The 23208-nt window shown below is 40.8% G+C and overlaps 1 protein-coding gene across 1 annotated transcript in view; it reads right to left on the bottom strand.

The window, feature by feature from the left end:
* Nucleotides 1–12019, bottom strand: part of CRYL1 (crystallin lambda 1) — a 61435-nt gene extending 49416 nt beyond the window's left edge. The window contains exons 1-2 of the mRNA XM_060234817.1: nt 11859–12019; nt 3955–4062 (exon numbers count right to left, since the gene is read on the bottom strand). Of these exons, the coding sequence (XP_060090800.1) occupies nt 3955–4062; nt 11859–11899 (149 nt within the window). The 5' untranslated portion in view covers nt 11900–12019. The remainder of the gene's footprint in view (nt 1–3954; nt 4063–11858) is intronic.
* Between the last annotated feature and the right edge of the window lie 11189 nt (nt 12020–23208).

Below are 23208 nucleotides of genomic sequence, written 5' to 3'. Positions count from 1 at the left end.
CTGTATTTTGTGTGTTTTATAGTCCTCTAAACTGCTGTATGTAAGCCTTTCCCCCATAACCTCATTAACAGGTTTGCCAAGGAAGGACCACTACATGTATCTGATACACTGGATTTTAGTCCACAAAAATTTATGCTGGAATGTCTATAAGGCATCATATATGTCCCATTTATTTTTAGTGCAATCCACTACCCCTCTTGAAAAAAAATATTTATTTCAGAACTTCAAATAAAACTTTGACCTTTTGCTTCACAGCATATAACCAGAAGCACAAGCTTTTGTTCCTTAGTTATACTAAGAAACATTTACATGTTGGTAAAAGTTCAGTGTAGATGACTAGTGAAGGCAATGGCAAACCACCCCGTAAAAAGTCTGCCGTGAAAACGCTGTGAAAGCAACGCCACCCCAGAGTTGAAAACGACTGGTACTTGCACAGGGGACTACCTTTACAAGTTCAATGGAAGCCAAAAGAGAGCAACCACAGGTAATGAAAACACTTCCTTATATTGCAGACAGGGAAATCAAAGTAAACAGGTGCTCAGTCTGTTTAAGCTGTTACGGTGACATGCTTGTTCAACAATAGATTTTGTCTTGTACTTAAGACTAAGCCAGAGAGATTAACAACAAGGAAAAAGAAGAAGGAAAAACCAAACACACATTCTTGTTTGGGGGTTGGGGGTGGGGCAAGGACTCAGAAGCTGGAGGCTGCTTGTGGAATCTCTCTCCACAACTATGCTGCTGTTCCACTTTGGCTGTACAAGACCATGTTGCATCACATCACACCTGAAACTTTTGCTGATGTATTTGGAAGTATGCAAATTGAAAATTTTGTGCTGAAATGAAACAGTGGGCATTTTCGCACTGACCTTAATCGGCAGCGACGTCCCTCTTCACCGCGCAGGATCTGCGCGGATTTCGCACCAATTGCCAAGGAGCACCCGGAAGAGCCGCAAAGTCCCGCGGCTTTTGCAGCGCAAACGGAAACTGGTTTTGGGCGGTTTCCATTTGCGCCGCAAAAGCCGCGGGACTTTGCAGCTTTTCCGGGTGCTCCGCGGCAATTGGTGCAAAATCCGCACAGATCCTGCGCGGTGAAGAGGGGCGTTGCTGCCGATTAAGGTCAGTGCGAAAACGCCCAGTGTTAGGGGAAGTGTCACTTCATGAACTCATGATGGAATTATCACAAATCCTCAACCAGAGTGGCTACTGTAGCCCTCTTATCTTCATTATGCATTTATTTACTACTTCTAAAAAGGTTCAGAATGCTTCAACACATGATCTCATTAGTTTTTATAACAGCCTTATGAAGTAGATCATTATCATTGTTCCCGTATTACAGCAGACAGCAACTAAGGCAGAAAGAATGATGTGGCACTCAAGTGTTACTTAGTTGGTGTCTTTCTTCAACACAACCCTTCCCATTAGCAGGGTTTGGAATCCTGGTCTGCAGTGGGGTGGAGAACCACTAATGTTGCTTTATCTGCATACCTGCATTTGTACATCACAATAAGTGGAGTCAGTTGCTAGGGATTCTCAAAAAAGGAAAGGAACAAGGTGTGCATGTGAGCCTGACAACAAGCTGAGTTTGCAGACATCCTGGCTTAATGCAGCTTTAGTGAGTTCATGATGGGAGATGCAATTTGAACACATGAAGCTGCTTCATACTGAGTCATACTGGCTGGCATTCTGAACCTGGGACCTTCTGCATACAAAGCTGATACTCTTCAACTCTAAGCCATGATTGCTCCTCAGGAATACCTATGTTCACATATGTTAGTCACTATACTAACTCTCAAATATTTTAAAGACAGAGAGAAACCCAGATACCAGTATTTGTTGTGACTGCTGAAATGTCATACAGAACTTTTTAATTACTTAAGGAGACTGCCTAAACCAGGGATGTCAAACTTACAGCCCACCAACAACTTCCTTCTCCTGCTTCCTTTTCCGGGGCTGCTACTACAGTCACACCATAGTTTGCTTTTATCCCAGGTTTTTTGTTTTTGTTTTTTTGTGTGTGTGCGAGAGAAAGAGAGAACCTAAGGGAGTCAGTTTGGTGTAGCGGTTAAGTGTGTGTGGACTCTTACCTGGGAGAACTGGGTTTGATTCCCCACTCCTCCACTTGCACCTGCTGGAACGGCCTTGGGTCAGCCATAACTCTCACAGGAGTTGTCCTTGAAGGGGCAGCTGCTGTGTAACAACTCTCCTAGCCCCACCGCAGGGCTCAGATCTGGCCCACCAACAACTTCCTTCTCCTGCTTCCTTTTCCAGGGCTGCTACTGCAGTCACACCATAGTTTGCTTTTATCCCAGTTGAGAGAGGGAGAGAGAGAGATTGATTGTGACCACTCTGAGACTCAGAGTATAGGGTGGGATATAAATCCAATATCATCTTCTTCTAATTGCCTGTGGGCAAGGACTACACAAAACTGCATATCTCAAGGGAGGTTATTTTTGAACCCAGAAGTTAGTTCTAGAAGTTTCCTAGTCATATATCTGCACAGGTCCAAAGTCTATCAGTGTGATGCACGGAGAACACGAAGCAGGAAGAAATATTCCTCGGATGTTCCCTCATTTGAGACAAAACAGGCTGACACACCCTGGAGCAAACAGATACATGCACAGGCTTACATCTTACTACTTATTGGCATGTTTGAATGGCTTTAGATTTGGAAGGAGGATGATAATTCATACAAAGATGCAAGTCAACCGTTACACAAATTAGACCAGGCTGTCACACAATATTCAATCTCCGACGACACCGACTGTCATTCTAACATATCTCATAAAGAGCTGTATCTAGCTGAAAGAAGCAGTTTACGCATGGAATGTTAAGAACATAAGAGAAACCATGTTGGATCAGGCCAGTGGCCCATCCAGTCCAGCACTCTGTGTCACACAGAGGCCAAAAATACCCAAGTGCCATCAGGAGGTCCACCAATGGGGCCAGGACACTAGAAGCCCTCCCACTGTGCCCCCCCCCCACAAGCACAAAGAATACAGAACATCACTGCCCCAGGCAGAGTTTCAACAATACACTGTGGCTAATAGCCACTGATAAACCTCTGCTCCATATGCTTATCCAATCACTGATTTTATTCATGTTTATTCTTGCTTTCTAACATGGCAATTTAGACAAGGAATTGTTTTACTCATTATAAATGCTTAATTGCTGCAACTGTAGTGCAATGGAAATGCACTCTTAAGCAAAGCTATGCTTCTATGGGCTTAGAAGGGTAGCCCCACATAGTACTGTACTGCAGGGCACCATTCTAGTTTTTTAGAAAAATCAGTGCTGAACGTACGAGAAACTACAGCTGTAATTTCAAGAAAGAAACAAGTTTCTAGCATACATAGATAAGGGAAAACAAGGTGTTTTATGGGGGCATTGTTTAATGGGAGAAAAGAAACACCGTGGATAATTATTTTTTTCCTCCAGCTGACAACCTCCTCCTCTATCAATCCTATCCCTGATTGATACATGCCTATTACTTTTTTTACAGTTTCCACTCCAATGTATCTATTATTTCATAGCTACTATCTTGCTTAGTTGGCTTGCTCATATGGAAGCTCCAGAGACTGGTATTCTATGAATTCCGGCTTTAGCAAGTATTTTGATAGCCACAGGCAACACACAAATTCTAAACAATCATAAGAACAGTTTTTTTACTACTATAAAGAGGTAGGATGTTAAAGATTAAGAGCAAGAACTTCTACACGCAGAAAAGTAGTTTGATAAATTAACATCCAAAACACAGAGACATTGCACAGTTACCCTATTTGAGAACCTTAGTTACAAACTAACCCTTTTCAGACAGCTTCATATTCTTTGAATCTACTCTAAAATCCGCATTGTTTATTTATGATTTCACCCTATGTGGAATTGGAAATCAAACCCAATAATCATACAGTAAGTTAATATTGATTATCCTAAGCTAAAGAAAATCAGATGACTCACCTGATTTTTTTCAGGCCTTTTGTTACCTGTTCTTGAACAACATCATAAAGTTTCACTTGGTAACCACCAGAAGCAAACACCATGGCCCAGCTGCATCCAATGAGTCCACTAGTGAGAAAAAAAAATTGAGTGATGCACAGCAGCCAAGAAGGTCAGAGCGCCTGCTCTGGCTGCAACGCCAATGAGGATGTTCTCCGCAGCCGAGAACGAAACGTCTGGAAGAAAAACTTTCTCCAGTAGAACACGGCACTTGAGCCCGAAAGATTCTACAATCCCTAATGATGTTACCAGCCGTGAAAACCTGAAATCTTTGATAAAAGAATATTAGTTTATATAACCATCTTGTTGGAGTGTAAGGAGGAACAAACATCATCATAATTAGTAAGGGCGGTTCAAGTCCTCTTTTGAGACAATGGAAGACAGGACCAACAATCAGTTAGCTAATTACAAAGCAAAACAGGCTTGTGCTCAAAAGCTCTTGGAGCATCCAAGATTATTAGACAGAGGCTTGCACTAGGGAGCAATGAAAATACTATCTCTTCATAAGACTTTGTGGTTACATTATACTGCATGTTCAAAGACCATTTTATATCAATGTTGGTCAGAAATTCTGTATATGTTGTGAAGCTGCAACCTCTCCTATGCACATCTCAAACATAATACATACAAGTGCCTTTTCGCATGTAAGAGCATGAGCGTATATCAATCTTAACATAAGAGATATGGAGTCAGGATACTGGTCTATCTAGCTCACTTATCTTAAGAACATGAGAAGCCATGTTAGATCAGGCCAGTGGCCCATCAGGTCCAACACTCTGTGTCACACAGTGGCCAAAAAAACCAGGTGCCATCAGGAGGTCCATCAGTGGGGCCAGGACACTAGAAGCCCTCCCACTGTTGCCTCCCCTCAAGCACCAAGAATACAGAACATTGCTGCCCCAGACAGAGTGTTCCAGCAATACCCTGTGCCAAATAGCCACTGAAGGACCTCTGTTCAATACTGGCAGTGGTTTTTTAGGATCTCAACTATCTTTTCTAGTCCTGCTAACAGACATCTTTATTAATGAGAAATAGTGAGATTAAACCTGGAAAGTAGCTTTGAGTTTGGATATTCTAATTGTTAATGTGGATATTTTATTTATTAATGAAATGTCAATCTTTATACTGTCATAGAGGTTAACTTTTAAGGAGGTAGCACTGGAGACCAAGATCAAGTTAATTCATGCTACAGTATGTCCTGTTATAATATAAGGGTGTGAAAGTTAAGACAATGAAGAAAGCTGACAGGAAGAAAGTTGAAATGTTGTGCTGAAGGAGAGTTTGATGGATACTATGGACCACCAAAAAGACAAGTAAGTGGGTTCAAATCAATCCTGAATTCTCCCTAGAAGCTAAAATTACTTAATTGAGGCTGCCATACTCCGGTCATATTATGAGAAGACAGCAGATGGAGCCAGCAAACGTTTTGATTTGCCACTGGAAATCTGACATACTGCCAATGAGCATTTCTCAGTGAATGCAATATGTATAAGCAACAAAATATTCTCAAACAATATGCTCATTTTTACAAAAAAACCCCATTCTGTTAAACAGAACTTCTCCTTGAAATGCTGAAGACTTGTTATTAGAATTATGCATAATCTCATTCCCTGACACTTTGTGGCTGTGCTAACTTCCCTTTCTGATTTTCATGTGCCCACTGCCTCAAAAAAGCTGGGGACCCCTGATATGGCTTGTTACAATTGTAATGATAAATACTACATTTAAAATTTTAAAAATCATTATATCCTGAAAACTCAGATTTGGAGCTCAAAGAATATGCAAATCTTATTGAAGAGCATCTGCATAAAATTTATCAACTGTCAATTTCTTGCTCTAATTCCAGATATTGTAGTTTGGGCATAATTTAAGATTGTACACTGTGCTGGAAGGTTATATGTGATAGCAGCAAGATGAAGAAATTATTACCACCATGCCCCTTTTCTTCTCCCTCTAGAATATTTCGCTGATAATGCAAACTGGAAGAAGGTGGACAGTAACTATACAGGGATAGAAACTTGGTTTAAAAACAAAGACAAAAGGACAGAGTTCTCCAGGAATCTGTTCCAGGCACCAAGTTCTGTTATATGTGAAGGTCAGGATTTTACAAGCCATTTTTAAAAAGCACTTTTAAAAAGTGATTTTCACCATTATGTTAACTGACAGAATAGCACCAGAAATACCACTGTTATTGTTAAATTATTGTTAAATGTAAATTAGAATAGTTTTTAAGACTAATGCTGATTTTAAAAGTTTTTTATAACTATTGTATGGATATGTTGTTAGCCGCCCTGAGCCTGCCTAGGCTCGGAGGGCAGGATATAAATAAAATTTTATTATTTATTATTATTAACATTTGGGGCATACAAGGATGCTACTGTAAGTGGCTGGCCGTCTAGCTCCCCTCTAACAAAAATATAATGACTCTTAGGATCAGATTTTATTTGTTGGCAATGAAAAGGTACCGATTTTGAAAATAGAATTGTTACACCTCTGGACTTTGATGTCCCTGTAGCCTGGTAGCTTTGATTAAACCAATTTAAAGAAAAAAAAATTGCATTAGCATTTTTCAGATGTGTGTCCTGAAGACATACTATATTTGCCCTCTCCCTTTTCATAGCATTAAGTCGTCGTCTGTGCTTAACTGGGTTATTAAGACCTCTACAGTTCCAACTAAGAAGCTTGTAAATATGTGACATCTTTGGGATGATTTAAGAGTACACAACTTTATTATAACGTAACACAACAAAAAACTATGAACGTAGTTTCCCTAAATAGGGATAGTTTTCAGAATTTCTTCCCTTGTCTATGGGGAGAGAGAGAAAGCTATAGATAAGCTTCCTTGTCCGAAAAGAACACCTTGCCCGCGGAGGAATTAAAAAAAAAAGTTACCGTACTTCACTGAGCAGTCCACCTTCCCTTTCTCTTAAAAAAGTATTTCTACTGCCGATACTAAACTTTTAATAACTGTGTAATCTTATATGTATTTTCAGATAATATCTTAAGTATAACAATACTCTATAAAACCATATAAATCAGTCTCATCAAACATTTATAATAACCTTAGTCGTATTCCTTAAATTCTACAACATTTCTCTAATTTTCTTCGTTATCTTGTAGCTCTAAATGATCCTAACTAATTGTGTTAACTTGTTAATGCTGCATAAGCCCACTATCCAAGTCGTACTTCCTTTTTCACCTTTGTTTTAGAAAGGGGCAAAATCATATTTATATATGCCCTTTGATCTATCAAAGATGCAGTTTCTTTTTCATACATTCTACATCTACCTATAAATCCATACACACTTTTAATTCAACTCATAAATACACCAACCCAACTATATCAATTTTATTTCCCATCCAGTCTCATTTCTCTACTTTACCCTTCTCTTCCAAATATCAAAATACACATGCACGTCTATACAGAGGGGATAGGGGAGAATTAAAGAAGAGAGAAGGAGAAAGGGGAAACGGGTTGGAGAAGGCCAGACATGAAAAAAGGAGAAAGATAGGAAACAGAAAGGGGAGGGGGGAGGGAGAACAATTAATCATTAACTTATATCAATTTATTCCAATCTAGCTCTAAATAAGTAATTATCAAATTAATTCATTCCTGATCTTTATATATGTATAAGCACTTTACCTAATCAGTTATTTATGTAATATGATATTTTTACTTAATAGTATTTACATTTGTCTCTATGAATTGTATTATTATTTAAGTCTATGTAGTAAATCAGCTTTGATTAACACTTGCTAATATGTTATCTATTCGTGAGAATAGTTAAAATGGGGGGGGGGGAGAAAAAAGAAACAAAACAAAATAGAAAAAGAATAGGGGGTATGAGTTTAACATTTTTTCCTTTATGGCTATATTACCTCAATCAGTCCTCACCTCTAGTCTAAATATTATTACCTTTCATACATCCATGTTCCATTCATTCACATCCTCACACATTCTATCAATTACTAGTAACTCTATTATTTCTTTAGATATCCTCAATTTCTAATGACATGTACATTCAATACATCCTACTATAACGTTTCATAACTAAAATAAAATAATGAGGTTCCTTCTTTCTTCATTTGCACTTTCAAATCATATCACCTTTGCCTTTTTTGTCTGCACTGTAGCATCAAATGTACAAGCATATGTAGTAGGTTCTTGTGTTTTAAGTCTAATAATACTGTAAGTCTTGCCCAAACGCCGTAAATGGTAATATATATTAAAACAAACAAAATTCGTATATATGTTGCACAAACCGCATGCTTTTAAGTAGTTTTGTCTTTCCCAAAGATTTCAGGAGAAAAATATTGGAGTCACACTTGTTATATGCTTTCATTGGTTCTAGAGGAGATTGTCGCTTCTTCTGGTGTCAGTACAATCCCCAAGTCTTTCAATAGAGTTCTTCCCGAAGTAATGTCTGACGCTTCCAATAAAGAGCCGTTATGAAAGATGTATAGGTTAGAAGAAGCACTCCATCTGAATCACATGTTGGATGTAAAGAGTTTATTTGCAAAGAAATTAAGAGCTCTACGTTTCTGAATAGCTTCTGTGGGGAGGTCTAGTAAGACCTGTATTTTCCTTCCTTCATGTATGAGACTTCCGGTTTTTCTGGCTTCTTTTAGAATTTTGTCTCTAGATTGTGGATATAGGAACTGTACCAAGACATCACGGGGCCTATTTCTCCGTGCTCTAGCAAAGGCCCCCAGTCTGTAAGTTCTAATAATGGCTGGAGCCACCCCGTCTTCCGCTCCAATAGCCTTTCCCAGCCACACAGAAATATAACTTGCCAGGTCTCCTTTATTATCAATGTCCTTCTCCACCCCTGTTAGCTTAAGATTACAAGATCTCCATCTGTTTTCTACAGTCAAAAGTCTTATCTGTAAGATTTTTTTCCGACCTTTGCAAACTTTGTATTTGGGACGCCGCCGTCTTGCTGACCTCCGTAGTGTGCTCAGCTAGTTTATTCGTTTCAGACATTGCCGTTTTTAGCTGGTTAACAGGTTGTAGAACATCATCAACCGCTTCTTTTATATAGGTACGTAGGTCATCTTTTAGTTCTCTGAGGTCTTGCTTCGTGAGAACATTTGAGTCTTGCTGTAACTGTTCCTTTTCTCCGTCTTTCGCAACAGGCGCCATTTTAAGATTTTCTGGGGTAGAAGGGGGATGGGACTTCCCCTGCTCTCCTGGCTTAAAAAAACGCTTCGACTTTTGCTGATTTTAGCGTTCTTGCATTCCTCTTAGTTGCAGTTGTCTGGCGCTTGTTGTTGTGCATATCTCTGGGTCAGGTTATTGGCAGCTTGATTTAGCCTCGGGGAAGTGGGAGCACACTCAAACTTCTGCGTCTGCCATTACCGAGCAACGCCCCACCCCACCCCCCAACCCAATTTCTACCCAATCTATCCACACATTCTGATGCAGGCATTTGTAGCAAATGTAAAGTCTTTTTTTAAAAACCTTGAAGGAACACAGTTCACTGAACTTACTAGATTTAACTTCCTTGGCTGCCTTAAGGAGATTTACTCATCATAAACTATTTACAAGCTTTAGTTCAAGCATTTAGAAGCTCCAGTTAAACAATGAGTCTAAGATCTAGAGAGGTCATTTAGACATGTCCATTTGCACTTCTGACTTTTTTTGTTTAAATGGCAGATTTCTATGGCATATCACAAACTATTAAACTCGCATCCATTTCAAATTATGTTTGCCCTACCAAATGAGGAATTTCTGTTTGACTAATACAATTTCAAATCTCTTGGATGTGCACAAGAATCCTTTGGATTCAGGCCATGGTTCAAATTTCCAAGGATCCATTACTTGCTTGAACTGAGTTTCAGAATGGTCAAACAAGTCAGGGAAGCATTGCTTACTTTTTATAATTTAAACATGATGTAGTTAGACTTGCCATGCATTCATAGTTCTCAATATATGTTTTCAATGCATGGATTGCCTAAAGTGAAGTAATGCCATATGACCAGTGTCACACACAGGAACCATGACAAAAAAAACCAACCAACCTTAAACAGCAAGGGTGGGGAAAGAAAGCTGACAGGAAAACAGAGAGCAGCCACTGAGTTTGAGAGAAAAACATAGAAGACGTCACCCCAGAGTCAAAAATGACTAGTGCTTGCACAGGGACTTGTAATTTTTATATTACAAATGTAGCCAAATTAACTGAAAAATCCACAGTAATACAATGTGGATCCTTAAAAGCAAATAGATTCTTGCTCTGTTGCAGTCTGATGCTGCTGTCTATCAAGACCACTAAGATTATTGGATTGCCCTGCACAATGCTTCATGGAACTGAGAAACCAGCAATTATGAACTATGTAAATGCAGAACAGAAAAATGGCAGTTTAACTCCATCTTCTGTTGCATACAGCTTATAATTCACTAATATAATTCATTAAAATTCAAAGTCTACACTAACTTCTTACGCTACATGGAGGCTTAGAAAAGTCTTTGATTTGACTCTGTATTGTACTTTCCTTCAGAAGAACAAAAAGTTTTTCCACCATAAATGTATTGGTCAATGAAGCATTATTTAAACAGTATGAATTATGCAGAGTTTGATATTTTGCCACTTTAAAAAAAAAACAATCACAGTTGTACTTAACACAGTTTTATTATCCTCAACAATTTAACAATACACAAGTTATTAACTGAACAGAGGCCATGCTAGATTCTACTAATAACAGAGACCATTCTACTAATAATACAGACCCCATTACTGTTTTATTCTTAGAATACTTTCAATATTCAGAATATCATTTTCATTAGCTTAAGATTCAAAAGGTCCCTCTTCTATTAGTTTGCAGCCCCATATGTCTGATCACTTATTTAGAATTCACAGTCCCACAGTGTATCCTGTCAATACATTTCTGGCACAGGAGGAATTGGCCTTTGTCCTGTGCTAACTAAGGTGTTCCCATTTGTGCTGTTTCAGTTCTTTGGCCAGTTGGTCCTACCATTCAGGCAAGGCTAGACCTTACCCTCTGCATTCCTTTGGTGACTGATGCATAACTGAGGGCAGCCCCTAGCTCCTACAGGGGACAAAGTCACATGACAGTCATTGCACATGCTCTGAACACATCACACCTCTAAACTGTACACTTTGGGCAGCCATTGTGGAGAACAAGCTTGTGCTTATTTATCTGAAGAATTAGGCTGGCTCACTGACAGAAATGGAAGAGCTAATGAAAATATCATATGAGAGCAGTTTAAGACAAAAGCATATGCAAGACGCATTTAAAACAGTTTTACCTCAGCACAGTTGGATACACTGCAGCTTAAACTTCAACAAACATGGTTTATTGCTCACTTTCTAAAAACATTTATATATTTAAGAATGCGTATATTCAAGCTGAACGCGACTTTATACATTATACAGCAGTATGAAGGCATTCTTATTGCCAACAAGTTACTATAAAGAAAAATAAATAACCTATTTGTAAACCTGTCTAAGCATGGATATATGCAATCTTGGTTTTTAAAAAATGATTTTTTTAAAGTGTACATGGTTTCCCCCACACACACACACCACAGGGGGTTTTTTTTTGTTGTTCCACTGTGGTATGTTGTGAGTTGAATAGGTTACTAAGGTGTTATTCTTTTAAGACACCAGCAGCATTGAGGTGTTATTCCTTTAAGACACCAGCAGCATCAGGTGCTAATGTAAGGTTTTTATTAGCCCACGGGCATCAACGGAAGCACCCTACAGTCAGGGCAGAATCTACCCCTTTCACACACGCTTTTAACTTCCACCATCTGCAGAGCTCCTTACTACATTAAGCATTATTTCTTAATCTCCTCTGTCGAGGCACTGGACGCAAGAAGTACTCGAATGCGTTAAGGAATTTACCTGCCAACAATCACAACCCGTCCCTGTTGTATAGTAGTCATCTTGCTAGCTCAAGCAAGTGTAACACCAGGAACACTGGGACGAGAGCCGAGAGCCTTCTGGGCAAGTTGGGCCACCTCCTTAATAGGAACGCTTTCTGTCCACCCCCAACTTCAGGGGATGTCTCAACCTCTCCCATTGGCTCCCCGCAAAAGAATGATTCCCATTGGCTCTCCGCGTGCCCTCGGCGACTTGCTCCAGCACGCGTCTCTATCCGAGACCTCGGTTCTGGGAGGTGGGGGATGGGCGGGGGTGACAACCCGCCTACAGGCATTTTTTCCCCCCGTCAACATGTGGGGAAAGGAATTAAGTTCCTTCTTCCTGTTTCACTGTGCAGAAACCATGGCGGGAATGGAGGATGCCTTCAGATGACGGGGAGGTGGAGATCCGAAAGGCGTTTTTTATGGGGTGTCGAATCCCCGAATTTATTATTTTTATCCAGGACCCGTCCCCACAGTCTCTGTCCCCTCCGCACGATTCTTCCCCATTACTCATTTGCCTTCCTCCGTCGTACAGGTCCTATACTTCAGCCTAACCTTTAATATATGCAAGATTATTCTTCCTCTACTCTGTTCCACATCAGCACTCTGATCCGGGTTGGGGGCGTGGGGAGACCGTCGGAGTGTTGTATTTTCCCCAGAGAGAAAACACTTCTGTTATTACCCTCAGTAATGTCTCTGAATTTCCTCTCTTTGGAATTAAAAAAATTGATGGGAAAGTTTCCTCAACTTCTGTTAACAACTAAGTGTTTTGCTTGCCAATCCCCAGGTGGGGCCTGGAGATCTCCCGGTAATTGATCTCCAGGCCATGAAGATCCGTTCCTGTGGATAAAATGGTTGTTTTGGAGGGTGGGCTCTAAGGCATTGTACTCTGATGATGTCTCTTCCTCTCAGCAAACCCTGTCCTCCTCAACTCCACCCCGCCCGCCCCATATCTGGTTTTGGTGAATAACAGTATCATCTCCAGATATATATTTACTGAAACTATTCTGAAAGGGAGGGGAGTGGGCTTGAAGAGGATTTGTTGTCTTCAAATAGTCCAAGAATTTCCCACCTCCATTACTACTTATGGACAAATTATATGTGCCAAATTTTGTCTTCTAGCTTGCCTGGGAGCTGATAAACATTTTTATCATTAAGCTTTCCTACCACCAAGATGTACTGTTGTGAAAAATTATGGTAGTTCCACATAATAGTTAACCTAGTGAACTGGCATGCATGGGGTGAAGGGCCCATGCTTTTATGACAGAAGACATTTCTTGATCAAGAAAGTAACAGGTTCCATTTCTCACCTTTCCAGCTGCAGTATTTCAGATAAAGCACACAGGTGCCTGTAACCTTGGCGAGCAGCTGACTAGACATTACTGTCCTTTGGGTGAAGTCTTGATGTGGTAACCTTGTTGAAGCCAAGAAGACATGGATATGGTCAGTTGCTGGGAACCCTCTTTGTGCCATGATGCTCCTTGGAAGAGAGCCAGGACATCGATGATAATAAAATTTATGGCCCCACCTTACTTAGGATGTCACTCTTTAAGTCTTAATTTTCACTTGTAATAGTGATATGAGTCAGGATCATCAACAGTCAAGGTGCAAGGTTTCAAAAAGCATGGTTTATGACCTTCATGGAGATGCAAATCCAAATCTGATTCCGGTCTAAAGATGTCTAATTAAAAAAAGTGGTGCTGCAAAGACATGAGGGATGCAGGGAGTGCGCCAGAAGAGACATCAAGATTTATCTAACTTAAGAGTTGTAGGCTGCAAGTTCTGGAAGATATGATTAGAAATTAGTGCATTTTTTCTTAAAGTGTGAGAAACACCAAATACTATATACCAAACCAAAGCCAGGATTTTAAGTACTTAACAGTGTGATCCTAAGTAAATAAAGTGACACCTACAGGTATAATTTGCTGCTAATCTGTCAATGCTTACCCTGATAGGCCAAAGATAGGAACCTAGCAACAACGTTCTATGAACCACTGCCACATGTCACAAAATGCAAGTGATTTTCCTTCTAGATTATTTTTTGTGAGGCTCCTCATTAAATGTCTCCACATTTTTTCACCCCAAACATGTCTTCCATTAGGTTCAACAGCATTTAAGAATATATTGCCAGGCTTCTTCAATATGTTTTTATTGAGAACTGCAAATATTTTCATTTTCCTCAGGCTTTTCTCTTTAGCATATTCCATTACCATATACCAGTAACTTCCAGTTGTGTGTTGCAGAGCAATTACTAGTGTGCTATAAGAAATAAACATTAAGAGGTGTCTGTGAGCACGCTAAAACCACAGGGAATGAACTTCTCTGAGGGGAGATTACTAGTCCAAAAGAGATGGATGCTCGCTGCACTGACTTTGCATGCTTAAATCTCCATCTCCTGGGGGTGGGATATTCTGCCCTACATATAAGAGTGGAGCACTCCAGCATTCCCACTGTAGATAGCTAACATGTTTCTTTTCTCAGAGAAGCTGCCTGTTACATCTCTGTATGATTTACTACTCTGGGCTTTCATCTTTGATTCACTGTTCTGACTTTGCCTACCGTCAACCAAGAATATACCTGGGTAAAACTTTTTTTAAAAAATCAAAGGCACAAGTATAGGATGTGGGAGACATGGTTTGGTAGCAGTACATGTGGAAAGGATCTAGGGATCTTACACTGCAATCCTGAAATCAACCAGTTTAGACTGGAATAATCCTACATAGGATTGTACTCTTAGTTGATCACAAGCTAAACATGAACTAGCAGCGTGATATGGCTACTACAAATGCAGTTTGGGGTTGCATTGACAGAAGCATAGTGTCCAGATCATAGTAATGGTTTTATTACATTCTGCACTGGTCAGATCTCATCTAGAACACTTTTGGGTATAGGGTTACCAGGCATAGTTTGCCAGAGGGCAGGATAAATGAGTGGAAATTATGCAAAGAAGTAGGTTTTGGCTAAATGGTGGGAGAAACCTTCGAATGGTAAGAGCTATTCAGCACCTCGGGGAGTGATGGGCTGTTTTTCACTGGAGGTCTTTAAACAGAGTCACTTTAAACAGAGCCGCCCTGAGCCACTTGTGGGAAGGGCGGGATATAAATCCTAAATAAATAAATAAAGAGTCTGAATGGCTACCTGTTGAAGATACTGTTATGCTGTAGTCAACTTGCATAACTTGCAGTGGGGTTTGGATTAGATTACTGCCTAAGTCATTTCTAACTAACAGTCTATGACTCTAACATAGAGAACCACAGGGGAGGAATTTCTCTGAGGGGAGGTTACTAGTCAATGTCATTTTTTATGTTTTTAAACTGTTTTGTGGCTTTTATGTCATACTATATGTCTATACTCATGCACAGAACAAAACAGAAGCCATGTTGGATCAGGCCAATGGCCCACCCAGTCCAAGACTCTGTATCACACAGTGGCCAAAATATATATCTATACACACACACACTGTGGCTAATAGCAACTAATGGACCTCTGCTCCATATTTTTATCCAATCCCCTCTTGAAGCAGGCTATGCTTGTAGCCGCCACCACCTCCTGTGGCGGTGAATTCCACATGTTAATCACCCTTTGGGTGAAGAAGTACTTCCTTTTATCCATTTTAACCTGACTGCTCAGCAATTTCATTGAATGCCCACGAGTTCTTGTATTGTGAGAAAAGGAGAAAAGGACTTCCCTACTTTCTCCATCCCATGCATAATCTTGTAAACCTCTATCATGTCACCCCGCAGTCAACGTTTCTCCAAGCTAAAGAGCCCCAAGCATTTTAACCTTTCTTCATAGGAAAAGTGTTCCAAACCTTTAATCATTCTAGTTGCCCTTTTCTGAACTTTTTCCAATGCTATAATATCCTTTTTGAGGTGCGGTGACCAGAATTGCACACAGTACTCCAAATGAGACCGCACCATCGATTTATACAGGGGCATTATGATACTGGCTGATTTGTTTTCAATTCCCTTCCTAATAATTCCCAGCATGGTGTTGGCCTTTTTTATTGCAATCTCACACTGTCTTGACATTTTCAGTGAGTTATCTACAACGACCCCAAGATCTCTCTCTTGGTCAGTCTCTGCCAGTTCGCAACCCATCAACTTGTATTTGTAACTGGGATTCTTGGCCCCAATGTGCATTACTTTGCACTTGGCCACACTGAACCTCATCTGCCATGTTGACGCCCACTCACCCAGCCTCAACAGATCCCTTTGGAGTGCCTCATAATCCTCTCTGGTTCTCACCACCCTGAACAATTTAGTGTCATCTGCAAACTTGGCCACTTCACTGCTTACTCCCAACTCCAGATCATTAATGAACAAGTTAAAGAGCATTGGACCCGGTACTGAGCCCTGCGGCACCCCACTGCTTGCCATCCTCCACTGTGAAGACTGCTTCCTATTAATTAGCCAGTTTTTGATCCACAAGAGGACCTGTCCTTTTACTCCATGACTCTCGAGCTTTCTAAGGAGCCTTTGATGAGGAACTTTATCAAAAGCTTTCTGGAAGTCAAGGTAAACAACATCTATTGGGTCTCCTTTGTCCACATGTTTGTTCACCCCCTCAAAGAACTGTAACAGGTTAGTGAGGCAAGATCTTCCCTTACAGAACCCATGCTGAGTCTTCCTCAATAACGTGTTCATTTGCATGACCATGTAAGCCGCCCTGAGCCCGCCTAGGCAGGGAGGGCAGGATAAAAATTGAATTAAATAAATAGTCCAAAATGTTTCCAGGCTTAACAGTGAAGTGTACTTTCAATTTTAATTAAGAAAACAAAGTCCTTCCTCAGCTATTAGAAATGTTGGGAATATTTACACACAAAGTCCCAAATGCTGCTATTGGCAGCTGCTGTTAGCAAGCAAAATTTTAACTGTGAGAGGAAGAGCTAGAACCCAGTAAGAGGACAGACATGAGGTAACAACAAGCTGCCACTATGAAGAAGAAGAAAAAAACAAACCAGGAATGTGACTTTTTTGAGTCATAGAGTAGAGGCCCTGTTTAAAAAGTTTATATTACTAAAACTTTAACAGAAGCAGAAACGAAGCCATAGTTCACCGCTGTTAACCATTAGATTTATTTAATGAGTTACTTTGTGATGACATCTCCAATCTGTCAGTTGGCCACTCATATCCCATTCATTACACAAGTCCTGGGCTGCATGCATGATAGTCTGCATGTAATCAGAACAAGTCAAAGTCACCCCCCCCCCTTGTACTTAATGCATTGCCAGCATGACAGACCAGGAAGTCTTCAATAAACTGCAATTTGTTGTGATGTCTGATGGCAGGTTAACAAACCATAGGTTGACTCTTGCTTGCAACTCAGGATTCTAAAACCATGAAAAGCAGAAGCGGAAGAGAGACATACCTACTCAAGGCTCTGAGAGATTACAGGAGGACATGATGTTTGTCAGTGGTGTCAAACTCATTTGTTATGATGACCAGATCTGACATAAATGAGTCCTTGTTGGGCCCGTCATGTGTGTCATAAAATGTAATGCCAGGTAGTAGAGATACAAACGTTATAAAGGACACAAACGCAATTAAAGATTGTTTCAAAACTTAAAATATGCTTAAAACATTAGCATTCTTGCAATATTTTGTTTATTTAACAGTTTCTGATAACTGACACCTCTTGCTCTGAATTATTGTATCAAAAACTGGAGACAATATCTGTACTGTAGCAATCTTGAGTATGCTTGAGTATTAGGGGCGAGAGAGGGTGGCTCAGGGGAGGGATGGTGGCTCAGTAGTAGAGCATCTGCTTGGTAAGGTCCCAGGGTTCAATCCTCGGCATCTCCAACTAAAAAGGACAAACAGAAGAAGAAGAAGATGAAGATACTGGATTTATATCCTGCCCTCCACTCTGAAGAATCTCAGAGCGGCTCACAATCTCTTTTCCCTTCCTCCCCGACAACAGACACCCTGTGAGGTGAGTGGGGCTGCAGAGGGCTCTCACAGCAGCTCCCCTTTCAAGGACAACCTCTGCCAGAGCTATGGCTGACCCAAGGCCATGCTAGCAAGTGCTAGTGGAGGAGTGGGGTATCAAACCTGGTTCTCCCAGATAAGAGTCTGCACACTTAAACACTACATCAAATTGGCTGAGAAAAACATCAGCTTGAGACCCTGGAGAGCTGCTGCCAGTCTAAGTAGACAATACTGACTTTGATGGACCAAGGGGCTGAAGTGTTTAAGTGTGCAACCCTACTAAAACACCATAACAATGGTATTAAAAATCAGCCAATTCATTAAAAGCTTGGGTAAACAGAAGTGTTTGGGCCTGGTCACAAAAAAAGAGTAGTACAGGCACCAGACAGGCCTCACAGGGGAAGGCATTCTGAAAGCAAGATGCCACTACTGAAAAAGCCCTGTCTCCATTTGCCAACCACCTCACCGCTGAAGGTGAATACATTGAGGAGAATAGGACTTATGAGACAGGTCTTAACTAGCAGGCTGGACAGTATGGAAGGAAGCAGTCCTTTATCTACTCTGGCCCCAGCCTTTTAGAGATTTAAAAGTAAGAAACAAAACTTTAAATTTAGCCAGAAATAAAGGGATAGCCAATGCAGATCTTTCAGGAAATGGGATGAGACAGTCCTTGTATCCTGCCCCTGACAATAGTTTGGTTTCTGCATTTTGGACAAACTGAACAGTTTACGAAGACAGGCACATAAAGAGCACATTATAATAAGCTAACTTGGATGTAATCTGAGCATGGATCACTGTGATCAGATCATGCTTTCTGAGGAATGGCTGCAGCTAGCATAAATAATAAAATGGTACATTTGCAGAATTGTTAACCAAATAATTGAATAAAATCCTTTACCTTCTACAAAGTTTCAGGTAGGCAGCCATGTTAGTCTGCAGCAGAAAAGCAAGATTCAAGTCCAGTAGCACCTGAACAGCATTGCCAGGTCTGTGATGGAAAATAACGAGGGTTTGTGGATGGATCCAGGAGAGGGATCCAGTTGTTTGTTGAACAGGAGCTTGTTCACAAGTCATAGATGAATGTACCACTAGATCCTTGATGCTCCTAGTGCACCTAAAACCTTTTACTAGAATTTGCAGAGGGAGAAAAATCAAAAGCACAACTAATGCCTCCTTGCTGTCCTTCCTGTCCATCCTTTGCAACAACTCCCCATTTCTAGCATCTGGCCTCTCCCACTCTGAATCACATACCTAGAGAACCCATGTTGTTTAAAATCCCTAGCTATACTATCACATTCCTATATGTAATGAATTACAGGAATTCAAATTACAGTTGACCCTTAGAAACAGGCTAAATGGGAGATGTCTTCTCTTTTCAGATGGGAGGGGTGGAACGACTGATGGTGTAAGAAAGAACTTTTGTCAGTGTCTTTCTTAAAGAGCCTGACAGCTAATGTATCCTCCATGATCCTGTACCATCATGTCCAAGAAAGCAATACATTTGTTATACACATGTCCAGAAAACTTAATGGATCCATGCACATTGTTCAGCCAATCAATCATTTCCGGGACACGTGTATCATTTTTAAGCAGGGCTTTTTTTGAGCAGGAATGCACAGGAACACAGTTCCGGTTGGCTTGGCATCAGGGGTGTGGCCTAATATGGAAATGAGTTCCTGTTGGGCTTTTTCTACAAAAAAACCTGTGTGAAACAACGGTGATGTCAGGGGTATGTAGCCTAATATGCAAATAAGTTCGTGCTGGGCTTTTCTACAAAAAAAGCCCTGTTTTTAAGTAGAAAAAACAGGTCATCAATAAAATGTTTGTATGTCAAAATAGTATTACAAAAAGGATTCTCATTGGGGTTGCAAATTTAATCACACACAAATTTGTTCATAAACAAATTTGCCACACTCAGGGCCATACTGCTTCTCATGGCTACCACATGAATTTCCAAGAAGAAATTCCAAGGATACCACAGTCATTAAAATTCTGAGTCTTCAGCTAAATAGAAAATAAAATTACTAGAAATGCTGGCTTTTACTAGAACATTACTGGAAATTACTAGAAAATAAAATTACTGACATGGATTTGAGGTTCCTTCAGGGCCTTCCTGTTCCTCAAAGGATCATGCAAAACTGGTGTTTGACATGGCTTCTAAATTAATTACACCTCAAATATCCATTCTACTACTTGTCTCCAGCCGGAACAAAACCGAAGCATCACAATGAAGTCACACCCATGTTTATTGCATGGAAGGAATTACGGGATCTGAGAAAAGTAAGCAGGTTGCTGTGTAGATTATATCATAAATAAGATTGCTACCTCTCCTGAGAAAAAAGTGTCTTGTCCCTTTGATAGAGGTGTATATGATCTGGGAGGCCCAGGTTCAAGCCCCCATCTTGCCATATATGCTGGGTGACCCTTGGCCAGTCACATACTTTCAGCCTATCTCACAGGGTTGTTGAAAGGATATACTGGAAGAGAAGAGAATGTTGTAAGTTACTTTGGATGAGCCCTAACCTGGCTAGCCCAACCTCACCAGATCTTGGAAGCTAAGAAAGATCAGTCCTGGTCAGTATTTAGATGGGAGACCACCTAGGAATACCAGGTTTGCTACATAGAGGCAGAGAAGGCAAACCACCTCTTAATGTCTTTCACCTTGATAACCCTTTGGGATCACCATTAGTCAGCTGAGACTTAATGGGGGGTGGAGATGGGAAACACTTTGGATGAGGTTAATAAATGGACCTCTATACCATGAAAAACTTCAGCTTCCCCTTTTCACACACAAAATCTGTGTTAAAGGCCAGTTGGCAACCCTGACCACAAAGCATTTACATGCTGGTCATCCTTGCTGTATTTCTAGCACCTGGATCACCTCAGTGCAGCCAACAAAGTTTACAACTGAACAGTGAATGTATTGTTAGAGAGTCATAAGAATCACAATAAAACACAGGGATCTGTCCATCTGCAGTCTACATTAGGCAAACTTGGCTGTGGTTGAGAAACGGATTGAATAGGTATAGTGAAAATTATTTTTAAAAACCCTTCTGGTGGGTATACTGACCTACCTGGCCATTCCATCAGAGACCTCAGAGTAGCCATCCTCGAACTACTGTATTTGGATGGATTTGGATGGTTTTAAGGCCTGAACAGGTAGGCAATGATGAGCCAAGTGAAGCAATAAGACCACTTGGGAGGGGCTTTTTTTAGATGAGGAGGAGCGCTGAAGGAGACACTCAAAGTCAACCTTTGTAGATGAGTAAATTTTGCCCAAACTACCTGATCTTTTTGGATCTCAGCAGGGTCAGTCCTGGTTAGTATTTGGATGGGACACCACCAAGGAAGTCCAGGATTGCTAGATAGAGGCAGGCAATGGCAAACTTGCTTTGAAAACCTCAAGGTGTTGCCATAAGTCACTTACAGCTTCATGGCACAGCAAACAAATAGATTTAATTATCTGATGGGATTGTAGTGGTGATAAAAATGCTGTCGAGTCACAGTTGACATGGTTTTCAAGGCAAGAGACAAACAGAGGTGGGTTGCCATTGCCTGCTTCTATGTAGCAACCCTGGACTTCCTTGGTTATTCTTCCAAATACCAACTAGGACCAGTTCTGCTTACCAACAGGAATCTGATAAGATCAAGCTACCCTCAGTCATGACCGCTACACCTGCAAGAAAGAGAGGTGTGGGGTCAGTATTCAAGCAAAAGGATTCTGGAGCTTGGGTTTGCTAGAGAAACCTGACATCTGCCATGCAAGCCCAGCTTCCTTCATCCAAGGATGTGTGGAGACAGGTGTGGAAAATGCACTCAGGCTATGCTCAGAAACACAGATTCAAATATTCCGACTCCAGAACATAAAAAGGTTCCAAGTTTGCATCCTGGTGCAAAAACAGAAACCCGTCAAGCTCTTTTCTCTATAGCTTGGGAAGTGTTTGTGGGGCTAAATTTTATGTATAGTCCACCTTTCTCACTGAGGCTTAAGGCAGATTACACAATGTAAGTCAGTAATAGGATCAGAAAACATTTAATACTGTAGTATTAGGATTGCCAGGTCTGTGTTGGAAAATACCTGGAGACTTTGTGGGGAGGTCTGGGAGAGAGTCAGATTTAGGGAGGGGAGGAGAGTTACTGCCCTGTGTTATCCTATGGTCATTTATAAGCACAGCCTTGTGCATGCTGGCACTAGGAAGTTATTGCAATCTTCGCAAGTGCTGAGCCAGCAGAACTAGCTTGTTATACATCTTACATTCTACTGCTCTGTAAATGTGTTACTGCAGGCGTGCACGTGGTCCTTGTTACTGTAGGTCCCCTTGAGGAAATGGCAGCTTGGGAAGGAAGCCTCTTTGGTACTACACCCCAGCTGAGCCTTCCTGTACAAAACACTTCTATATGCTCTACTGCAAACCAACATACCCACCATATGAAAGTAAGACAATTAAGCTGTACCTTTAAGGAGAGTGTACACTTATGTAGACTGTTACCTACTTCATCAGAAATCTGTTGTTCGCTGCTGTACACGGAACTCAGTTACTGGAGTGCTTATATGCGAAGAAATCATGATATATATTTTTTACACAAAGCAACTACAGTTGTCTTTTCTTGTGCAAGGAAAAACTATACTTTGCCAGCAGTATGAATTTCCTGCTCTGTGCCGTGGGTTGGACTAAATTACACTGGAGGTCCCTTCCAGTTCTGTGATTTGTAGGCCTCTTTTTGTGTATTTGTTTAATTCTCTCTATTGTTTGCCAACCTGGCAGGAGGCCCTTTTTGGAAGCATATACTTCCAAAAAGGGCCTGCCAGGCTGGCAAACAACAGAGAGGATTAAACCAATTAACAACTTCTAATTAATTGCTTCATGTTAAAAAAAAGAAAAGTATCATGATTTCTCCACATATAAACACTCCAGTAATTGAGTTCCGTCTACAGCAGCAAATAACAATCCCACAGGCTTCTGATGAAGTAGGTAACAGTCTACCTAAGTGTACACTCTCCTTAAAGGTACAGCTTAATTTTTCTCACTTTCATACGGTGGCTATATTGGTTCGCAGTAGAGCAGATCCTTCAAGTTGCCCTCCCGCAACTTTTCTCCCTTTTAGCATGAGAAGCTGAAGAAAGCCTGTGAGCTAGTCAAAAGACAGTCTCTGTTATGTTATGACAGTCCTAAAAACCAATCCTCCCTCTTTCAGCCTTTTTACAGTCTTTTCTTGCACGCGAAACCTCCTTTAACATCCCCCTTCCTTGCCTCCAGTCCATCCTCCCTTGTTGAGCTCAAAGCATGATTTCTACTGTCTTATATCGAGCACAGCAACTACAGGATATGACGACACAAACTAAGGGCAGTGACTTCGGCGCGTGCGGCTATGCATACTCCTCCTTTTCCGGAGTGAAGC

The sequence above is a fragment of the Heteronotia binoei genome, chromosome 3, assembly GCF_032191835.1.
Source record: "Heteronotia binoei isolate CCM8104 ecotype False Entrance Well chromosome 3, APGP_CSIRO_Hbin_v1, whole genome shotgun sequence".
NCBI classification, from domain to species: domain Eukaryota; kingdom Metazoa; phylum Chordata; class Lepidosauria; order Squamata; family Gekkonidae; genus Heteronotia; species Heteronotia binoei.
Note: the sequence above shows the minus strand (reverse complement) of the source record. Positions and strands in the feature narration are given on the sequence as shown.